This window comes from Oxyura jamaicensis, chromosome 5 (genome assembly GCF_011077185.1).
Source record: "Oxyura jamaicensis isolate SHBP4307 breed ruddy duck chromosome 5, BPBGC_Ojam_1.0, whole genome shotgun sequence".
Classification (NCBI taxonomy): Eukaryota; Metazoa; Chordata; class Aves; order Anseriformes; family Anatidae; genus Oxyura; species Oxyura jamaicensis.
The window spans coordinates 56,512,625-56,534,722 of NC_048897.1; the positions used below are offsets into that span (position 1 = coordinate 56,512,625).

Here is a 22,098-nt window from a genome sequence, read left to right on the forward strand (position 1 = left end):
CTCTCAGAAGTTAGAGTTCTAAGGCATGCAATCCCTCTTGATTCTTGTCATAGGAATAACTGATAAACTCACAAGCTATTGGGAGTCACGTCTGATAATCCTGTATTTGCAATGGATTCTAAAGCACGCTATTGCTCGACTTCGAGTTTAGCTGCTAGATTCCTAAGTGTGAACACAAAAGGCTATGATGTGAAAAGGTTTGTTTCTGAATTTTTCTACACTGAAACAGACAGTAATTCATGCACCTCAGTTGATTCAAAGCATCAAAACATTAATATTGCAGGAAATTAATTTTTTAACATACGGGATGAAATAATGAAAATACCTTGCTAAACAGAACTTCCGACTCTGAGGACAGGTTCTGTAACAAGACTTATTCAGACTGACTTTTCATTAGTCAATTAATTTCCCTTGGTACATGCTGACTAATACAGTGGTTAGTCCTTACCAGTAATATAGCTTCATGCTCAAAATAAAGAATGGCTTCAATTAAAGAGCTACAGTTCTTTCAATGAAAACAATAATCTACTTAAAAAATACATATCCACAAATCTGCCTGGTTACTTAAGTGATACAAAGTTGGGAACACGCAGAACAGCATTATGAACATTATTTACTAGTTCGGATTTATAAATATGTACACATGATAAATTATTTCTAGCAATTAAAGAAAAAGAAGAAAAATATTAGGAAAATATTTTGCATACAAACTCAAGACTTTTACAAGTATAAAAAAGTGATATTAAAGTCCCTTAAGTTACATTCTGTAGCAAGAAAGGTGTTTTTTTTTTTAACACTAGGTACCAAAAAGCACAGATTTTCAAAATACAGGAAGAAGAGTTTGTTCTCATTTCAGTAATATTCCTTAATTTGGAAAGTGTAACAATAAATCAAATCCCTCTTCAATCTTCCCTCCCTGATCATTTTTTTTTGGCTAGATTTTAAAAATGTAGGTAATTTTCCCTTTTCAAAGGCACCATCTTATTTCAGAGGCACCATTCGTTTTCAAGAAGCAGTAGAAAGCCTTGAAAAATAACCTTCCATCAACTGTTTTAATCACATTCATAAGTATCTCAATATTTATTTCCTGACAGACAGTGTAAGATAAGAGTATGTTCAATCAGAAGAAAATATCAATCAAGTAAAACTTGTCACACATCATCTGAATAAAATTTATAATTTGCTAAGTTTTTTTTGTGTCATTTTCTTGAAATCTGCTTCCAGAATAGTGGATTCCTGGTTTTGTGGTTGAGAAAAGATAATTTTTTGGTTTTCTTCATACACTGCTATAAAAGTTTCATCAATAAAACACAAAGAATCTGTTTTCTACAATGAACCACAGTTTCTTTAAATTATTAAAAAAAATTCTCTACCCAACCAAATTTTTTTTTTTTTTTAAACCAAAAATATCCCCGTACAGAAGACTGTGAAGACATTTAGTGTCCCATTAAACTGGGTGAATAAGCATCATATTCTGCTGAAAGCAATTCAAAGTTATGAAATCCAAAACAATGAATAGCTAGAATAATAAAAGAACCACACTGGTGGATGTGTGCCACTGAGGGAAAATCATCACAAATAGAATCACTGTAGGGAAAAGCGAACAAACAATAATAGAGTTATTGTATTTCAATACTGTAACAAAGTGAAATATGATTTAAAAAAATGCGACTTTAAAAACAGATTAAGGCGGCTCCATGAGAAAACATACAAAACAATCAGAATACTGAAAAGATAAATAGGGAGCTTCATCTCACTGTCTTACCATCCATGAACAAAGATACAATTTATGAAACGTAAAGGCAAAATTAAACTTTCCAAAATAAAGAAACAGCACAGATTTCATTTGTGGAACTCTCTGTCACAGTACAATGTGACGAGTATGTGGCAAAATATATGAGAGAAACCGATCATAAACTACTTATATATAAAGTAATTAATATAAAATGCAATTCAGACTACAGATTAACTAGTCTGGATTGGAATAGCATTGTCCCTGTTGAAAATCTGTACTATTGATTTGATTGGAGTATTGAGTTTTATTGAGTTTATGTTGAGTTTTATTTCTTCTTCACCAGAGTAACCAGACCTGGTGGCTGTCATAGACAAGATATGGCATGAGTTACAACTATTTTTTTCAAGACAAAGCAGATAAAAATGCAACCATTTTTTTTTTTTTCTGTATAGGTTATGCAAACATAAAAACTTGCAATACTTTTGATTTTGAAATCTTATATTTACTTCCACAGAAATTATTTATGTGAAGATTTTACTTGCAGACCCGCTAATTAATACAGTTGGGAGGCAAAGGATAACACAGCAGATACAGAAATAACTGTTCTGGGAATAAATGGGGAGTTTACTACATCTTCAGAAAAATAGGATGTATTTTCTGTGCCTCCAGTGTACTGACTGTGATTCAACAGAGAAAGCATATGCTAGAACTTACTCTGATCAAATTAAATACATATACAGAAATGCACTTGAAAAAAAAGAAAAAACAACCCCTCTCTTATTCTCTGGAAAAGAAAAGATATTCTTTACTTTTTTAATCCAGTAAGAAACCTCAGCAACAGAATGGTGAGTAGCTGGGTTGTGAGAATGTGAGCAGCTGCTGTTATTATAACGAAAGGTCTGTCTACGGCTTGAGCCTGAGAGACCACATGTTCGGCTGTCCTCTCATCTTGCCATCCTCACCAATTAACTATTAACATGGAGGGCTGTACACATGCTCTCAGGGGCTCTTTAACAGGCTTCTTGGAGAGTGGAACAACTACACAGCAGGGCTCTGGGAACTGAGTAATGTGGGGTATAAGGAACCCTCAGCAGCTTTGCTCCTCCTAATGACAGTTTTCTCCACAGTTTAGCGCTTAAAGAAGGATGCATGAAGTACAACAATTTAAAAAATATATGTAATGCTCTCATTTGTTTAAAGCTGCTAAGCAAAGATTCTGGAAACAATATTTTTTTTTTTTTTTTTTTTTTTTTTCCAACCCCCTTTAAAATATTCTAGCGCTTATTGTAAAGCAATGTTGTTAAAATTCAAAATTAAAATTATTTTTAAATGAGATATAATATTACTCATTTGAAGAACTCATTTGGAGTTCTCTCCAAATGAATTGGTTTATACAGAATTGATAAAAATAAAAACAAAAAACTTCACAGATAAGTTTGCAACAAACAAAAGATTTCATCCTTCAATTTGTATCTTAGAAAAACTTGTTCCACAGACGCTTCTGGACTTCTCTAAAATACGTTCCTATTTTTCAATGACGTAACATATCCAAGAGAGTACAATGAAATAGGTTTTGTGTGCCAACTACAGCCAGGTAATCAACCTTTCTGAAGACATACTGTCATCTAATGTATTAAAACTAGCTAAGGAGATGGAGTTTTGCATCGCAAGAGGGATATTAGTATGTTTTAAATCCCAACTGCAAAACTAGGAAATCAGGTTTCTCCCTGTATTTTAGAAGCAGTAAGTGCTTCAGGTAGCTAGATAAATAACAGTGGCAGGTATTCAAACACCTTTACAAAATGCAATACATAGGTGAGAATGATGTACTTATCTAATACAAGAGTTAATCTACAGATGAAAAACTTTCATCTACTATGACAATATTTTGTGTAATGTAAGGTTTTATCCAATACCTTTTTATTATAACCAAATAAATACCTAAAATTACAGGTTTTCTGTTCATTGTGAATAATAATTTTCCTTTTTTAAGTTACACCATCTTTTGCAGAAAAAAAATGTGCGTCCACATTTTCCCTGTTGCTAAACAAGTTTACTTCCAGAAAATAAACTTATATCTCTGTATGCTCTCAGTAAAGTTTTTGTGAGAAGCTTCTGATTTTGCAGCTGGGAAAATGACTCTGATACCATAACCAATTTGTTTGTGTTCCCAACAGAATACCGTATTAGCATTAAGGAACAAACCTGTATCTTTCAATTCCTGCATTTAAAAACAAGATCACACATAATCATAATGAGCATTACAGATGAAGGCAGTGGACTACACTGCCTTGTATCGAACTTTGTTCTGAAGGCAGTGGAAAGGTCTGGAGGGATGTTGCCCCCCAAAAAGTAGAAATGACACTACAAGCAGCATTCTCTCTGCTCTTTTACAATTTCTGAAATTCAGACAGTTTTTCAAGGAGAAAGAAGACTAAGACCAACAAAAGGAATAACTACATTTGAGATAGTTTTAAGCATAGGTCTTTGTTGATTTTGTGGCATGACTGTCTCACAAAAGCAGAGAAAAACTGCAATATGTTATCTTTTAACTTTGTCCCATGAACAAAAAGAGTTTTCTGATTTTTTTAAAATTGTATTTCTTTTCTTACTATACACTTTAAATTTTTGCTAACTGATGTAGCGTCAATGATGAAATACAGCAAAGACAACATTCTTACCTGGATAAGGTGAGACGGCACTGTGATGATGCAGGCTGACAAAGACTTCCTGAGGAGGCCACGGAGAACATACAGAAATTTGGTCAGACTATGAATATCTTCAGGAGTATCGCTACTACAAATGTCGTCACCCCACAACAAGGAACCCAGACTCTGAATTCCTATACGCAAAATATTCTTTTGTTTTTTCTATTGAAAAGACAAACAAACAAAAAACTATGTATTTTTTTTTAAATACAACAATTTATAGAATTAATAACCATATTAATAAAATAATACAAGTAACCATAGCTAAATCTCAGAGGGTCTTGGTAAAAATTACAATTGGAATGGCTTTTTTTTTTTTTCCTCTCTTCCTTAATGGTTAAGGCACTAGGCTAGATAAGCAAATACAAGCGTAAGACGACAGGATGGAAATATGCAAAATCATTAATATGTGTTTGCTAAAACTAACCAGCTAGATGGAAGCATATTCTGTCAGAAAATCCAAGAATATCATGATTTTTCATGTCATTTCTCTCCTCCATCACTGCCTTAAAAACATTTAGCAATCTTTTCTCCCAACTCCATTCAGCTGGGCTGCTGGAAGAGCCTGAGAGTAATCAAACACAACTTTTCCCTTGATTTTCAACCTTCTACTGCACACTTCTGCTGTGGTTAGCTACTGGGTACTAGAATTTAAGCTGTTTTGACATGTAAAATCCTAAATGGTCTTGTGTTACTTACCTAAAGACTGTTTGCACTGCATTACATTTTCAGTACAGCAGCCAACAGAGTGATGGCTAAGATAGAGCCCCATTTCTGAAGGGACACATTATGAAGTCTGAGTTGTAATTTGTTTATGCAAACTAAATCATCATCAACAGCAGAGAGACGCAATAAGCACATTGCTGAAAGAATTCCAGTACAAGGTGATGAAAGACATTTCTGGAGCTCAGGATTCACACTTAAATAAAGGTCAGCTTTTTTTTTTTTTTTTAATATATAAATACTAGTTTATAAATAAAACCATAGTTATTTTTCATTACAATGATATTCCTTGAGAAACTGTAGTTATTCATCTCCCCCATCTTGAATTGCAGCTGGAATGACCAGTGTCTATAAAGCACAAAACATTGCACAGCTGTTCTGGAAATCCAAGGGGTCTGGCAAGAGAAGAGGCTACTCTTAGAAATGCTTCCTTGTCCATATTGGGTAGACAGAGCCTCAGTTGTGAAACTCAGTACCACATGGCTCTCCATTTATCCAACTCTCACGGCTCACACAGCGAGCTGATCTGCCAATTCTCTTCCAGTCTTTGCGAAAGAGATACAGGTTTTGCTCTGGTGCATTCTCTAGTCTCATAGGCTTTACAGACTTTTAGGCTTCAGTTATGCAAAGTTAACTTTTTATACTACCGTATGAACACTGGGACAATAGTACAGTAAAATAGGGTAACATTTTAAAACTACACTAGTAGATTTTGTATACCTATATTAATTCGGAGCCACCTTAAACAAACAAAATCCAACCTCCTCCCCCAGCTTTCTTACTTGGAAAATCACCCAATTTCAGCCCCAAAGTATACCAAAGAAATGTTAAGGGGAAAAAAGTTGAAAGTTGTGCTGTCACACATGAAAAACCAAAATAATTCTGAAACAAACAAGCTATTTTGTATGATGTAAAACCATGTTCAACTTAAAAAGGATTGATACTTACTGACTAGCAGCAAAAAAATTAAAATGGAGGATATTTTTTTAAAAAAAGATATAAAGCCAATGCTCTTATTTCTAGTCCTACTGCTAACTAATCATATCAGGTCCCAGAGACGCTTTATCGTTTTATCAGAGGTCTACTAAATCTCTAATGGTAGCTTTCACTAATTTCCTTAATTGTGTCGAACCTGTCAGCTTGGTTGCATCACATTCTACTCACTGTTTTCCAGATCCCTCTTCAAAGACAGGTAGTAGAAACTACCTGTATTAGTAGTAGAGGAGCCAATAAAAAGGAGTGGTAACTCCAGTTACTGCTGCATTGCTGTGAAATTAGTGAAAAATATCTGTAAGTTTTACTAATCAGGTTAAACTTTTCCTTTGAACCCAGATCCAGAAAGCAACACATTTCTAGGTCTCCAGGTGCCAAAAATTTTGGTAAGCTTATGCTTCACAGTATGAAAAATGCAGCATTATAGGTATCCTCTTCTGTCACTCACATGCTGTGATTAATTTATCTACTTAAAAGCCAGTAGGAAACCTCTTTTGGCCCTTGTGGTTTTCTCCACACCTCATGAAAGCCATTGCCAATAGGACCTATCCAAACGGGAGAGGATTACTTTGGGAGGAAGAACATACATGCACAAACTTCTCGGAAGCTTGCATTTTTATTAAATATAGGAAAGGACACAGGTCCTGAAGTGTACAGGATGGTTTTTACTCTACTATCCTAATATTTGGCATATTAAAAGTACTTCTTGAGACTCAGTTAATAGGAGGGGAGATGTAGTAAGAGAGGTGAATTTCCCATAGATTTGGAAGATAAAGAGTTCCATGGCATGTTCTGGAACGTAACTACATTCAACTCTGGACATACTTTGAGAGGTGTGTATTATATACTACTTCTAAATGCAGAAAATTGAGTATATAAAGAAATGTTTTTCAGAAAAGGCGGAAGTAAAACAAAGTAACAGGTATCATATGATCGTACGCATTGTCTTCCTCGACACAGAAACAACTGTGCAAGTGCTAATGACTGTCTATGTGGGTAAACTGGTTTGAGAAAGGACCCTTTTTCATACTTTTAAAGCTTCACCTCAGAAACTTATGTACTTCATTGGTGAAGATATACTTTTAAATGTATCTGATTTAAAGGTCTGGTTTTGCTTTATTGACTCTAATTGGATGTTTTGAAACAAAGAACAAGTAGTACAGAAAATCACTATCCAGAATATCTAATATTTTCTTGTCTGCAGAAAGAAAACCCCAAAATATTGGCTCTCACTAATCTTTTTGTACGTTTAAAACATACAAAAAAAATTAGGAATGTACCAAGCTGCTGTTTTCCCTTTAGACCTGACTTGTAAGAAAAATAAGAAACACCAGTCCGATCTCTTCTGGAGGAGGTGATTTGGTGGCTGAAGGCTCCCAGGGTATTTGTTTGACTCGGTGCTGCTTTTTGCAGCGTGCAAGCTCTCCGGCTTGCAGAGGACCTGTCACCATGCGGGAGGAGCAGCCCTGAGCAGGGTACGGCGGGAAGCACGGGGACATGCCTGTTGCCATGGCTACTGCAGCAAGTGGGGAGAGGTGCCTGTCAGGGACCAATTTACTGCTCCAGACTGGCACTGTCACCAAAGGGAAGGCGAGCTTGCCCAGAAATCTCAGCAGAGACTACAAACTGAGCACAAATAATCCAAAGAATCTAATTTTAAACACAAGTATTCTAGGCAGGTCATGTTTCTGAAATACACTGTTATGATGGATATATACATGCAGGAATGCATCCACTCTAATATTATCTTCCCCACGGAAACCATTTTTCAGATGTAATAGCACAGTCTTGTGTGCTATTACACAAGAATATTCTTGGAGAATATTCTTCGACATTCTCCAGCATCTATAGTAGTTACCTTGTACTCTAGTAGCATTTCTGCTATACAACAATAATTACCTACCAATGGAGCATCGATACGTATCATTTATTATTTTATTTACATCAACTTCAAGGGAGTCACATATTTTTCAACATGACAAAGAATGATAGATAAGGCATTGCTCAAACTGGAAAAGGCTTTTATCCTATCTTATTACACTTGGAATATTTTTGCTTACCCACAGTAAGATTTATGGCAAGTAAAGCAATCTTTACAAGGCCAGTAAGCTGTTTGGATAGGTAAGTTTTTGATATGTAAGTAGCATTCTTGTGTCTTCACCTGTATGTCAATACTCACTACATAAAGATGCACACCACTTATAAAATTCACTCCAGTTACCGCAACACTGCAAGAATCTGAAAGTTTCAATGTTCAGTCTCAAGAGTCCTGAGCACATTATTGCTAATTCAATGATTTGAAAAAAATGTGTAGGTGAAAATTATTTAACTTAATTTCATTATATTTGGCAATCCATTTATTAGCTAACTGCACAGAGTAGGCATTTCAATAATGTTGGCTTACAGTTCTTTTTTGAAATGCTCTGCATATCTGTTAAAATATAGTAAAAACTCCAAACGCATATTAAAGTATGAACCACACACTACTTAGTTTTCTTGTTTGGTTTAGCAGTGTTTAGAAACAGCTTGACCCTTGTTAATTTTTAAAGGCATTCTCACGCCACCCTTGAAAACTCAGAAAACCTCAGTTACAGGAAGACAAGAGTAGGAAGGTGTTCAGTACCTGGGGATGAGAGCCATCAAATCCTTCCTGGGAAATGACCCTTTGAATGGAGTGAAGCAGACTTGCGTAGCCACAGTTCATATTACTGTTGGTAAGAAGAAGTAGCTTAATAACACAGTTTAATACTCACTAAAAGCTGCATTAAATATAAACAGACATCGCTTGCATTCTGGAAGTGTCATATAGAAAAAAAGTGTCATAGAAGGGAAAAAACAATCCTTTTTGAATAAAGTTGCCATTAAAAGCAATTGTGATTGGTTCATGTTAACCAGTTCGGCATCCAGACATCTTGTGAAAAGTAGGAGTCTTAAGAGATTAAGATAACTAATCTATGTAAGGCTCACTTACAAGTTCAATGATTTCATGTAGCAACTTAAAGTTGAAGTCATTATAGCATAGTGTTAATCTTCTATACCGGACAAATAGCTCGCTAATTGCTACTCTGAGTACACCTACTCAATGCCCTGCTGAACAGGGTTGGCTTTCTATTGCTTAAAGCTTTCATACATTCAACTCTTAATCAGAACTAACAAAAAATAAAAGAGACAATATTTCCACTTGGTTTAAAAAGTTCACTTATCATTTTTTGTTTTATTTTAATTTTTGGTATTTTTTCTAATGCCACAACAGAGCATAAAATACGTTCTATTATATTACCATTTTGTATCCATCCACCATTGGTGTTACTACTCCTTTATTTGCAAGGCAGCAGAATTGCGAGGTATAATTTATGTTTGTGTGTTATTTGGAAAATATAATAGTAAAAGAAAAAAAAAAAGGCAAACTGCTGCCTACAAAACGATTTAGGCATTTAAAACCAAACGAAAGTTCAACAAACACTCTCCTCAAGGTCTTAGAACTTCCTACACTTCCGATGTATTTTTTCTCATACCCATCCTAGCCATACTCTCCAGTGCACAGGCTAATATACACAAAGGATAGAAAGACCTAATCTTTACTTAAAAAAATAATAATAAAAAAAAATCAAGCCAGCTGTTCACTTTCAAATATACACAGTAGGTCTTCAATCCCATACAGCATACTGGCTTTTATGTCCGGACTTGGTGTGGGCTCCTCACTGAAGTTGAGAGTTTAAGCCCTTCTATCTTTTCTAGTTTCAGCACTTCCTTACAGTCTCACTAACTACCATCACGAGTTGTGGATTCAGGTCTTGTGTATTTCTTGGAAAATACAATGGGTTATTTTGAAAATTTTGCATCAAAATATTCTTACTTTCAGCAATCATTTCATATGCTTGGTCTGGTAACATTAATGAAACTATTCCCATTACTTTTTTTGTTTTCAGCTATAGTATCCCAATATTTTAATACTATCTATGAAATTCACGGCACATCGATTACTTTCCTATCACTTAGCTACAAAAGGAATATATGTCAAATTTTGTCTTAGAGGTGTCAGTTTACAGAGTATGTGGCCAGGAAAAGGGCCTTATCCTCCACACTAGCCAAAATGTCTTCTCTCTCCACGTCTTCCCATAACCACAATACACATAATCCCTGTTGTTTACACAGTGCTGTTATTTCTTCCCAATTTTGCCAGAGCTGGAGAGAACCTGCAGCACTTAAGAAGAACCAGCAGCATTCCTGTATCCTTTAGGATATTCCTTTACCCTTTTTGGAAAGACAGAAACTTCTGCTCAGTAGTAGGAAGGAGTTTGCAGCTGTCTTGTAGCCGCAGCCAGGAACAAGGCGTATCTAATACAAAAAGACGACAGTGTTCCTCTTCATCACTGCTGTCATAAAGCAGTATTTTCAAATTTGTATGTGAATATCAAGAATTATTTCAGTAATTCAAAGTGTAACTAGTAAGGAACACACTGTCTGTTTTCAAGAAGACATCAATTATATTGCTGTGGATAGTATTACCACACTTACCATGCTATCTATAGGATAAACCAGAAGATATTCTGCAACCACAACACTTGCCAATTCCTAATTTATTACCAAATTGCTTACAAAAATAGATAGAAGAACAGAATATTTAAAACATTAGCAGAATTACAGAATCCTAAAATTAAAACAAACAAGTAAGCAAACAAACAAAAAAGCCCACAAAGACATAAAAAAGATCTTTGATTTATCTATCAGGAGAAGATTTGCAGCAAAGAAAGATTTAGAGAAAATAATGTAATGCCTATAGGTTTATTTAGAATGCAAACATAGTGACTCTTCTTCTTCTGGCTAAAATATTAATGGTTTCCCTGAATTTGAACTATGCCATGTAAATAAGGACATGAAAAATATTGCGGAAACACTACTTATAAAAACAAGTTGCATTATCCTTCTGGCAATGTTTGCCATAATACATAAGGAAGGAAACAAGGTATTTTTGATTCCGTAATTTCTAGTCTTTTTTGGCTTTGTTACTAAACACCATTTAATTCTGATAATGAGTTTAAACAATTTCTTCTTTACTCTTTTTTTTGTTTAGCAATTTAGTAATGGATAAAGCAGGAGCTGGCAAGAAGGTATCCTGGTTACAACAGAGCCTCTGACTTCTCTGTTGACAGTTTCTAAGCATTTAACAAAGGTTAGGTTATCAAGGGTATGACAAATAGCCTTATTATGTATATGGAGACTCCATTAGGCAAGACAGTTAAACCTGTTTTATCTAAATTTATCTGTAAATCTAGACTCTAGATAAATTTATTCTTCTTTTTCAAAAGCGCATACATTCTAAAGGCAAAACTGATGAGTAATATTGAAAAATTACAGCCTAATTGTTTTAGTTCCCTTGATTATCAAACTGTATTTTTTGGTGATTACAACTTAACAAGGATGGAAGTAGAGGGGTAGAAAGTAAGCCTCCTTTGTGATGCACAGATTTATCAGAAAGGGTATTTCCACCTTCCTGTTAAGTACCAGCTTTAGCAGTGCAACGAAAAGGACACCTGAATAGCCTAGCAACAACTGGAAAACAGCTGCTGTCACAGCTGCACGGCCCAGTTAAGCTCATCTCACCATTAGGGCCAGCATGTAACTGCCCTTCCCTAATACAAAAATTATGGAGCTAAGAAAGAGTGATGCCTTCTTCTGGTGTCAAACACCCAGTCTCATTTACTGCTTCCTTTATGAAAGACTTCTCAGTCTGGTTTCAATCAATGTTTAGCACAGGGCAATAAGAAAATAAGGAAAAAAAAAAAAAAAAAAGCCCCAAACTTTAACACAAGCAAGTGATGTATAAAACCTCCAAAACTCATCGTCTTTAATTGTAAAGTAAAAGGACATTCAGTAAGTTCTGCTTATCCAATCAGTCAAACAATCTCTGTTCTTTGCAAGTCCATAATGAAACTGAATTCTTGTGTGGATAGAAAGGTAAGGATGTAAGTAGAGATACATGATTTCTAAAAAGGACCAAGAGCTTTGGTCCAGAGAAAGCCTCTACATCTCTGACCTTGGAAGGGGAGCACTGTAGTTATCATGCAACAGCCAGTAGCTCCAATTACACAAAGAGAACTCGCTCAAGAACAGTCTAAATAGTTTTCTTAATGTGATGCTAGAGAACTAGCAGCACCAAGATGATTTGGTCCTTTTTACAAATACATAGCTCTTACTCCACAAAACATGACTACAAAGGACCTTGTTTCAGCACTGTTTTTCAAAGCATAGTAAAACATGTTCATTATACTCCCATGGAGGATACTCCTATACTCCTCAGAAGAGTGTAAGGAAACTGGGGTACAACACTTCCAATATGTTGTTCTGCTTTAACTGCATAATCAGTTCTTTGTCATCACATCCCTGAGCAATGAAAGGAAAGGAGAGCAAAAGGATGGTTCTTCTTGTTCCCCACCGCTTCCCAAACAAAAGAAGGATGGAGGGAAAGGGCTTTTCCAAATTTCAAGAAGGAAAAATGAAACTTAAGGCCTCCAAAGCTAGTCACGCTGTAATTGAAAAATATAGGAAAAAGAAGGGATGGGCAAGGTGAATTCTAGGTGCATCTAACAAATCATAGGTTAAGTATAGTCTTCAAGGAGCATTGACTACAGATAAAGGTAGCAGGAAAAGAAAGAAATAGAAGGACAACACTTATGAAAAGCCTCACCCGCATCAGTATGGATGATAATTTTATCAGAAAAAAAAGCACAATAAAAATACACTGAACTCCTAAAACTTTCTTTATAGTGACCAGCTGAGCCATTGCAGAACTAGCGCTTATGACCTCAGGGCAGAATGTGTACGTTTGGTACACTTTCTACAATGACTACGTAATTTAAGGTGCTTCTGCAACAGTTGTAGTTACAGGACGATAGCAAGTTACTTCGGCCTGAAATTAAATCATGTTGTGCTCTGCTACATCACAAATACTTAGAATGTATCATGTAAGCTATAAGAACGAGGAAGCATTTTCATGAGAGGGAAATTTCTTTTCTTTTGTTCTTTTTTCTTAATTGCTAATTATCTTTTCTTTTTTGGCGATTTCTGTTACCATATAAAGGTGCCATCCCTCAACAACACCATCTACTTACGGACAATTATATCCCAGTTAAAAGTACCAGCTTCCACTTCCTCCTCTAACTCCGTATTAGTTTCAAAAGCAATACGTTCTCAGATTAAAAAAACAAATACAAAACAAACAAACATCAACAAAAAAACCAGCACCGAGAGAATAAGACCACAGCCAGAGAACCTCATGTATAAGAAATTGCTCCCTATGAGTGCAGACATGCTGACTAGCCAGGTCCACGTTCCCCGTTCACTGTAACACAAAGTAAAAGAGGTTAGATCAAGCTCTCAGAGGGATGGACCTTCAGGCAATCAAAGATTAGGTCTTATATAGATTGCTGGCTTCTATTAGAAGGGTTAACTATAGTATTTAAACCCTTCTTTTAAATCATCGTCTGGTTGATCAAGAGAACAGATTTTTTTAATACCATTCCGTGATATACTGAATCTAGACTTAGAAGCCAGAAGCATTGCATGTATTTTCCAAATAGTAATGCCAACAAAATATTATCCTCTGCCTCCCACTTTTATAGACTTTCTTCAATGAAGTGATCCTGACAGGATCGAGAGCTTGTTTTCACTCCTTGCAAAAAGAATGCTTTCTTCTGAAGTTCACCACAATATTTGTAAATAATACAGTACAATCCAGTTGGGTTTCTGTAAAAGCATAAATGTTTTGAAAGCAGTGAAATAATTGGTAACATTCATACTTAGTTTTGGATTTAATACACTATGACTAATGTGTATTAAAGAATCACAGAAGATAGGGATGAAGGGGACCTCAAGAGGTCAGGTAGTCTATCGTCTTGCCCCAAGGCACGATGAACTATGTCTAAACTATCTCTGACAGATATTTACCTAACTTGTCCTTAGAAATTTTCAGTGATGGAGATTTTACAATACTCCCAACCTGTGTCTGCAAGGCAACTTCTTCCAGTGCTAATCATTAGAAAAGTATTTCCTTATGTCCACTCTGCATTTCCACTGCTACAGTTTACTGTAGTCCATTATTGCTTGTTCTATCTTCCGCAGACAACAGAATTACTGCTCTCTGTATGTCAGTTTTTAACTTGCTTTGAGACTCTTCTCAGATTTGTCTAAAGAATTTCCATTCTTCCATCACAGGTTATATATCCCCATTCTAGATCTAAACTCAGCTTCACATGCTCTTCTAACTGATGCTGAGTTTTCTTGAAGGATGCTATCAAAAACTGGACGGCCTTATCATGGCTGAGCAGAACAGAAGTATTTTGCGTGTCTTCTACGTGAAATTACAGTTTATCACCTCCATGTTTTCTAGATTATACTTTTCAGTGACATTAATCACAAAACACTGCTAATATATTCAAGACACTTTATAACCCCAGATCTTTTTTTCTAGAGAGCCACTACCTTATTTTATTTGTTCAATTAATTATTCCTACTAATACGATATTTGGTTTGTCTTCACTAAATTCCTGATTGCTGACCCAAAACTTCTTTTGTGTTAATTCTGTCATCTAATATGCATGCAATTATTCCTGCCACTTCTATCCAAATTTGACATTACGACTTCAGTAAAGATACCGATTTCTCAGGATACTTACCAGGCCAAATTATTACTAGATTATTACCAGACACAATACTGGAATAAAGCCTGGTATTTCACTCAGATTCACCCATGAGACTTTATAACAGATTATTTACAAGGTAAGGATTTAACAATAAATATAACAGCTCCTTTTTCAACATAACAGAAGACTTTCCTGATGTAGAATACCTCTTGTTTTATTTTAGAGGCTTTTGAGTTTATCTCAGTTGAATACACATAAGCAAACACACACTGGGTGAAAGTGTCTTAGAACCTTGAAGCTAAATTATATTACTGTTTCTGGTATTTTTTGGACTACTGCTGTTATCACACAGATGTCTTTGCCCTCTCCTCTCCTTAAAGACAGGTATGGTTTGGCCTTTTTCACTTCATGGAACTTCTTTGACAACTATTTATGTTCTATTACCACAGATGAACTTAATTAAGTCCCAATTTGAAATATTTATTTACTTGTCAACCCATTCTTTCCTTATGTAAATCAAGTAGTCCAATTTACTGACAATGACTATGCTAGGCGCACATCAACAAGGACGTAAGAGGGAATAGGAAAAGCTTTTCTCCTCTTGCATAATTTTTGATGAACTCCAGTTACAAAAAACTGATGAATGAAATTTCAAATTCTAATTCAGTTTATTTATAAACGTGTGTGAAAACTGTCTGACTGTACTTATAGGAAGTATAAGTCTTCAATTTTGCTACAGAGATATACAATGAATTCTTGAGGTTGCAATTCTGAACATTTCTTCCTGCCTAATTTTAACTCTGACCTAGTGCGACTTTTTCAATACACAGAATCCAAAACCAGTGGCGTTTGTAGTCAGGGATGACAATAATCTGAAACTGATGCCACAACAATATGACCAGCATCAATAATAAAATATCAACAAAGTAAATCAAATTATTAAATAAATTAGCCACCTTTTATGAATCCGAATGCTTTGAATGAAATACATATTAAAAAAATTGTAAAGCATTCAGAGAGATGGCAGAACACAACCCTGTGGTCAGAGATTGCCAAGCAAAATAACTAAATCTAATCATTCAGTTATATGACAACTAAGAATAGAATTCACATGGTAAGAACTATGAACTTTTATCAGGATGGCACACAAGGAAAGTATCAGTTAGGCAAGTCTTATAAAATCAAATGCATAAAAGGTAAAGTCAATTTTCTATACTAAACACCTGAATTAGCTTGTTTTCAACATAAAATATACAAATACTTCACAGTCACATTGTTAGTGGAATTAAGCCCAAAGTCATCAGACATTCTAGTTAGCTAGAGAAAAGATAGAAAGGTAGTTAAATTGTTCAGTAACAATATAAGGACTTGTAACCTATCCTCTACGACCCTGCTACTGAAAAAAATATGATAAATCACATATAAAGTTGGTTCTAGTATTTATGATGAAAAGCAGAATCCAAAGTTTCATCCCTTTTCCAGAAAGTTTATCGACTGTTTTTTTATATATATGCACATATAAAACATAGCAAGAATACACTGTATTGAATTAAAACCAGTAATATTTGATCATATAACACCGAAAAATTACAAGCTAAATTGCATTGGTTTTTACTTTTCTACAAATCTAAAGGCGCACTTCTTCTATAAATACTTTTATAAATGTTGCACTTATTTTACAAATTTCAGCTTTTGTATTAGTGTACTGTAATGAAAAATCTCATGCAATAAAGCATACTGTACTGCCAGTTCTCAGAGTTGGCCTTATACACTGGGGTTTATAGGACCTAGATATATAAATTAAGTGACTGGGCTAAACAAAGAGATTGCTAGCCCATATCTGACATTTGGCTTGATTTGAAATACCTCCAAGAAAAATACAATGGATTTTTGTGCCACAGGCTAATAGGAGTATTCTCTGTTGTCACTCATTTTCTTCTGGTCTTCCTTAATTCATTACCAATAGACAAAAACTAAAGGAATTTGTTCAGATAAGAGTTTATGGTTTTCTCTGGAATTAAGGGTGTTGTGTAAGACATAATTAGTGGATGTACTTCTGCTCAGTTTTTTGTATTTTCCTTAGGTGAAGCTGTTGGATATAAGAAGTAAAAGTCACATAATAAACTAATGTGATACAGTGTTCTAAGCTATGTAGGTCAAGGATGGCCTGTCATCTCAGCCCTAAAAACTGTGAATGGTTATATTCATATGACTGACAGCCACCTGACACACATTCATGAAAACTGATGGGGCATGGTGCTCAGGGAGTAGTTCAGAGACAGACAGTAATAGTTTTCCCCAGTCCCCACACTCAACTGTCAGTAGGACTGGACTGAGTATTCAGCTGCGTCCCAGATTGTCCTAGTAATGTCTGCCTTAATTGCCCCTACCAACTTGCTTCTTCCACTGAGGAGTCAGCATACAGAGCTGTCTCTGCACCACAGCAGCTTGGCTGACAGTCATGGCGTGTAGTGCTGACATGGGAACCACAGCTGAACTACTTGTGAGCAATACATGGCTACAAGATTTTTCACAGAAAGTGTTGAAGCTAAAATATCCTTTACAACTACTAAGCACACAAAATTTAAATGCACAACAGAAGCACGTGGGATTGCAACTTACCACATTTTCAGTTTAGGCTCCAAAGATAATTCTTCAGGAAGGTAAAAACTGTGCCATTTTATAGACTGAAGTAGTTCTGGAGACATTGTTTTAGAAATATCATAGTAATGTCCAAACTTGGTAGATGTTGTTGGGCTGGCCTGTGGAAACATCAACACTGATTACAATAATCTACTAGATGGTTACCTATCATGAGAAAAAATGATACAATAGACAGTGTACTACGGAGACATTACCTACTTTTGCATTTATCGATTACTGTTTTCTTAAAATAAGGAAAACACCTACTATAAGACAATTCTAACTGGTAACCGAGAATGAGAACAGAGACCAAAGAATGCTGGTAAGCAATTTTTGCTGGTAAGCAAATATGCCCGCCATGGTACCACTGCTGAGCAAGAGCTTTGTCACTTCAGAAATCACATCACTCTCTACAATGAACGGACAAATATAAACAAAAAAAAATGAAAAAGATCTGATTCTCAGGTAGAATGAAATGCTGTTTTATTTGTACTCAGAAGTATGGAATTAGTCTTGAAAAGTGACCAGAATTGCCCCAACAACTCTGGAATTTTTTCAGTGGGTTATGTAACAACAACTTAGAACACTCTATTATTATTTTATTATTATATATTTTTTGAAGGCCAATACTGACATCTGGTCAGCTCTCTGAAAATTGAGCAGGGTTGTGTCTGTATGCAAGGAAAATTGTTAAGAACAACTTCTGCTTGAATTTAACATTCGCTATTCTTGTTGTAAACAGGAATGACAAAAGGAATACTAATTACAATAATGGGATTGCAATATTTTTTGTGTGTTGGGCAGCAAGTTATTTAGTTCATACTCCAATTATTACATGACACTTGTGGTTTTCATAAAGCTTAGTCTTATTAATAAAATAAGCACCATAACAGCCAGAGATGGCCATGTACTTATAGCTAGTTTTCTAAAAAGAATCATGCTATTTATTTCCACAATTTCATTTCATGTTTCATTTTACCACATATATATTAAACCGTTAAGATTAATTACAATAAACTTGATTTAAAGTAAATATTTTGCAAGTATTTGATTAACTGTTGTTTGGCCTGGTCAGTTTGCAGAGAACATAACTAATAACAATATTGCAGTATCTTCCCTACAAAAACAATAAAATAATGAAACTAAAACCACAACTTTCATTATTTTAAAACAAAAAATAAGCTTTTAATTAAAAAAGAAATACAATTGCTTATATGTATCTAGTCATATGAGGCAGATCGTTTTACTCAAAAAATGACAGAAAAATGGATTCTCTAAATCAGTGCTCCAATTTATTTATCAGCGAATGAATTTAAAGAAGGAAGTATAACAAAATGTATCAATCCATCAGACTGAATTCTAAATATTTTATATGTAAAAGTAACTTTATTTAAAATGAGGATTCCGAAAACAATTTAAACAGGGGCTGTTCTTTGGCCTATAATCTATTCTTTATCCGGATTACAGATCAGAATGTTTTTACTGCAATCTCTGCCAGAGCTCATCTTTTTATTGTGTACTTCCAAGCCCCCTTAATGTTTTAGAAAGGCCTTGACTAACTGAACTTTGATCTGATGTCTTCATTGAGAAAAGCTCCAGGTTGCCCATTTCAGATGCAAATCCTTACTGAGGCCCAATAGAGTTCAGTAAAGACAGCAAAAAAGAAGAAACAAGAAGTTTCCAGGATCCTCTTTGAGAATCCTGAGGCACATTGGTGTCCTTAATCCACCCTGCTGCATGGATTAAGGTAGGTGATAACCTCTCTTGATTCAAAAGAATAAGCACAGTGCCTGCAAACTGGGTGGAGACTAGGATTTGGCTATAATAAAACACCATGCAATAAAAGCTCGGGCTATGTCAGAAGCCTATGAATAGGCTTCAATGTACTGCATTCCCAGGCTTAGCGGGGAAGCTTGCAAAAAGCCTACCTGAATCAAGTAAGCATGAATAATCTGCCTTAGCAGAATGACCATGGAGAGTGCGAAACAGAGACTTTCCATTCCTCTTAAGTTTGATCTGATAAATTTATTAGTGGATTGTAGGCTCAAGCCTGTTCTTTCCAGGATTCCTACTTTGCACACGGAGAAATACACTAAATTGTCAGTGAGCAGAGCATGCTTTTACACTACCGTCTGCTGTTAATGTTTCTAATTGCAATACTAATGTGCTAGAAATCTCAGATTTGGGATGAATCAAGGCAGAAAATTGATTTCATGCTGTGACAGTTTATATATTGCCCCAAGAACATAATAAGCAGTTCATTCAAAAAAAAAAAAAAGAAAAAAGAAAAAACACACTGTCTTGCATTGCAAAATAGGCTATCCACCATACACTCAAAAGTTTAAACGAAATTAACCTCTGGTACAGATGAAAGTAATAAACTGGCAAAGGCACATCAAGCATAAAAAGACCTGTTACTCTGACAGATTTCTGATAAATTATTTGTGTTTGGCTGTTGTACAAGGTGTATGCACAAAGAGAAGCTGTGAGAGTTACAAAGAGTGCTAACATATATATCATGCACACTAACAGAGCTCAGGTACCTAGCTTGTCTATGTGAGGTCCAGTAAAAGGGAAGTTAATACCTGGAACATTAACAGTAATCTCTTAATTACTTACAAATAAGAACTGAAATAGGCAACAAAAATTCCACAAAGACAACTTTTCCTAAGGGTTCTTACTTCAAGTAAAGCCAGATATTGAACAGAAAAGTTATCTGCTAACATGTTTGGAGTTGTAGCTAAAAGCACAGCTAGTTTCTCGCTTTCAGGCTTGAAACTCTCTGAGAGTAGTTTTTGAAAATGTATTCATTAGTTCAATCAATTTGGAAATATACCTTGAAATTTTATTCAATGTTATTTTTTTTATGCCAAAACAAAGTTTAAGGAATAAAAAACAACTTAAACTGTTAATTAAATGATAGTAATAAGTGCTTTAAACCATCCATCGTGCTGCAAGGCAATATCAAATGTTCTCCTCTATGGAGTATATTTACCAGTCAAATTAATTTGGCACAGCACCAAAATTTCTGATAACTGCATTATGAAACACGGAGACATATCAATTTCAAAATAGTTGTTCAGTAACTACAATATTCTGAAGGACTTCTGATATAGATAGCTTAAGAACTAGACTTTATTTTCTTTAATTGAATGTATACAGAAAAATATTGTACATCAACTATTTTGAATGATCAGAATCCTTTTCAGAAAGCTGCAATGATAAAACGGGAAATACCTCACCAAAGCTTGATCATTTTATTCTACTTTCCATGATCAAATTTTAACGATCCATGGCAAATACATTATGTATTCCAGAGAAAATACTCTATATTACTGGATGAAATAATAGAGAATGAGTGCACACCTAAGCAGATTATTTGGTTTTATATTTTGTTAGAACATCAGAACACTATTTGTTAAGAACATACAATAGTTTCCATATTGGTGTACGAGGAATTCTGTTAGATTTTAAAACAGACAATTTATTTTGGGGATGGTTCAAAGTGGCACAGCAAGCTCCACAATAATAAAATTGATGAGATTATATGATTACCCTGGAGGCTGTTTGATTTGGCATGTCACCATATATAAGTCTTTTCTGACACAACTATATAGCCATGTCTGTGCAATTTCACAGAAAACCAAACATGCCAAGCCTGATAAGATCATTTTGTCACATTCCAATTATGTTTTTTAAGAATATGACTGAACTTACTAGGCAGTTATGACTACATCTAAACTAGAATTTATAAAACATGTAGACTAAAATGTATAGACAAAGCAAGTTTTCTGTTCTGGATAGTCAAAAATGCTGTAATTTTATTAAAGGTTTTCTTGTTCCACTTGTTTATTAATTGTTAAACTTAATTGTAAACTTAATTGTTTATTAAAGGTTAATTGTTCCACTGGGTTAAATATGAAAATCACCAGCCATGGGAAACACATGATTCACAGAACACTAACAGCTATAAACTCTGTATGATTGACCACTGGGCTTGTTTCTTATATTCTCCCTGCCCAGCGATTAGTTTCTAGTGACAGTAATCTCAAGTGCTTACTTTAGTGGTTATGCACATGGATAAACAAGTCAACAGCTTGCTTCAATACAGTACTTACATTAGAGAGATCCAGTAAGTACTGTTGATCAAAACTATTTATTTGTGTACAGCTACATCTGGACAAAGTTTGTAAGTGACCGGATTATTCCAACTGTCTGTATTTATAGTAACTAAGAAACATATTACTGAATGATGATTTACCCTCAGGAGGCAATCCCGTAGTAGTATCCTGTGCTGAAAAGCACTTCCTCTACAAATTGATTTTCACTGTGAAAGGCAAAAATATGAAACACTGAAGATTTACCTCCATTTTTGGTAGATTTTCATAGCGCCAGGCTATTTTCATAGAATCATGAAAATCTTCAGACTTAGCAGGTGTTACTTCTTCTCTCAATTCATTTCTGTGGGTATCATCAAGCAAAGGGGCCGGAAGTTTCTACAAGTACAGAGTGAAAGAATGTCAACTATCTACAGACTGTTATCCAAAGAGTACGTTGGCTAATGCAGTTCACTTAATATAATGGACAGTACCGAGATCTGTAACAAAACTTGATTAAATAACTGTTATGAAAGACTAGACCCTACTGATTGTGG

General features: G+C 35.0%; 1 protein-coding gene across 9 annotated transcripts in view; it reads right to left on the reverse strand.

Moving 5' to 3' along the window:
• Window positions 1–22,098, reverse strand: part of ELP4 (elongator acetyltransferase complex subunit 4) — a 277,760-nt gene that overhangs the window by 230,352 nt on the left and 25,310 nt on the right. For all 9 annotated transcript variants that reach the window (XM_035328538.1, XM_035328536.1, XM_035328539.1 and 6 more), the window contains 4 exons: window positions 21,809–21,940; window positions 17,424–17,563; window positions 8,783–8,867; window positions 4,417–4,605 (listed from right to left, as the gene is read on the reverse strand). In XM_035328538.1, the coding sequence (XP_035184429.1) occupies window positions 4,417–4,605; window positions 8,783–8,867; window positions 17,424–17,563; window positions 21,809–21,940 (546 nt within the window). The remainder of the gene's footprint in view (window positions 1–4,416; window positions 4,606–8,782; window positions 8,868–17,423; window positions 17,564–21,808; window positions 21,941–22,098) is intronic.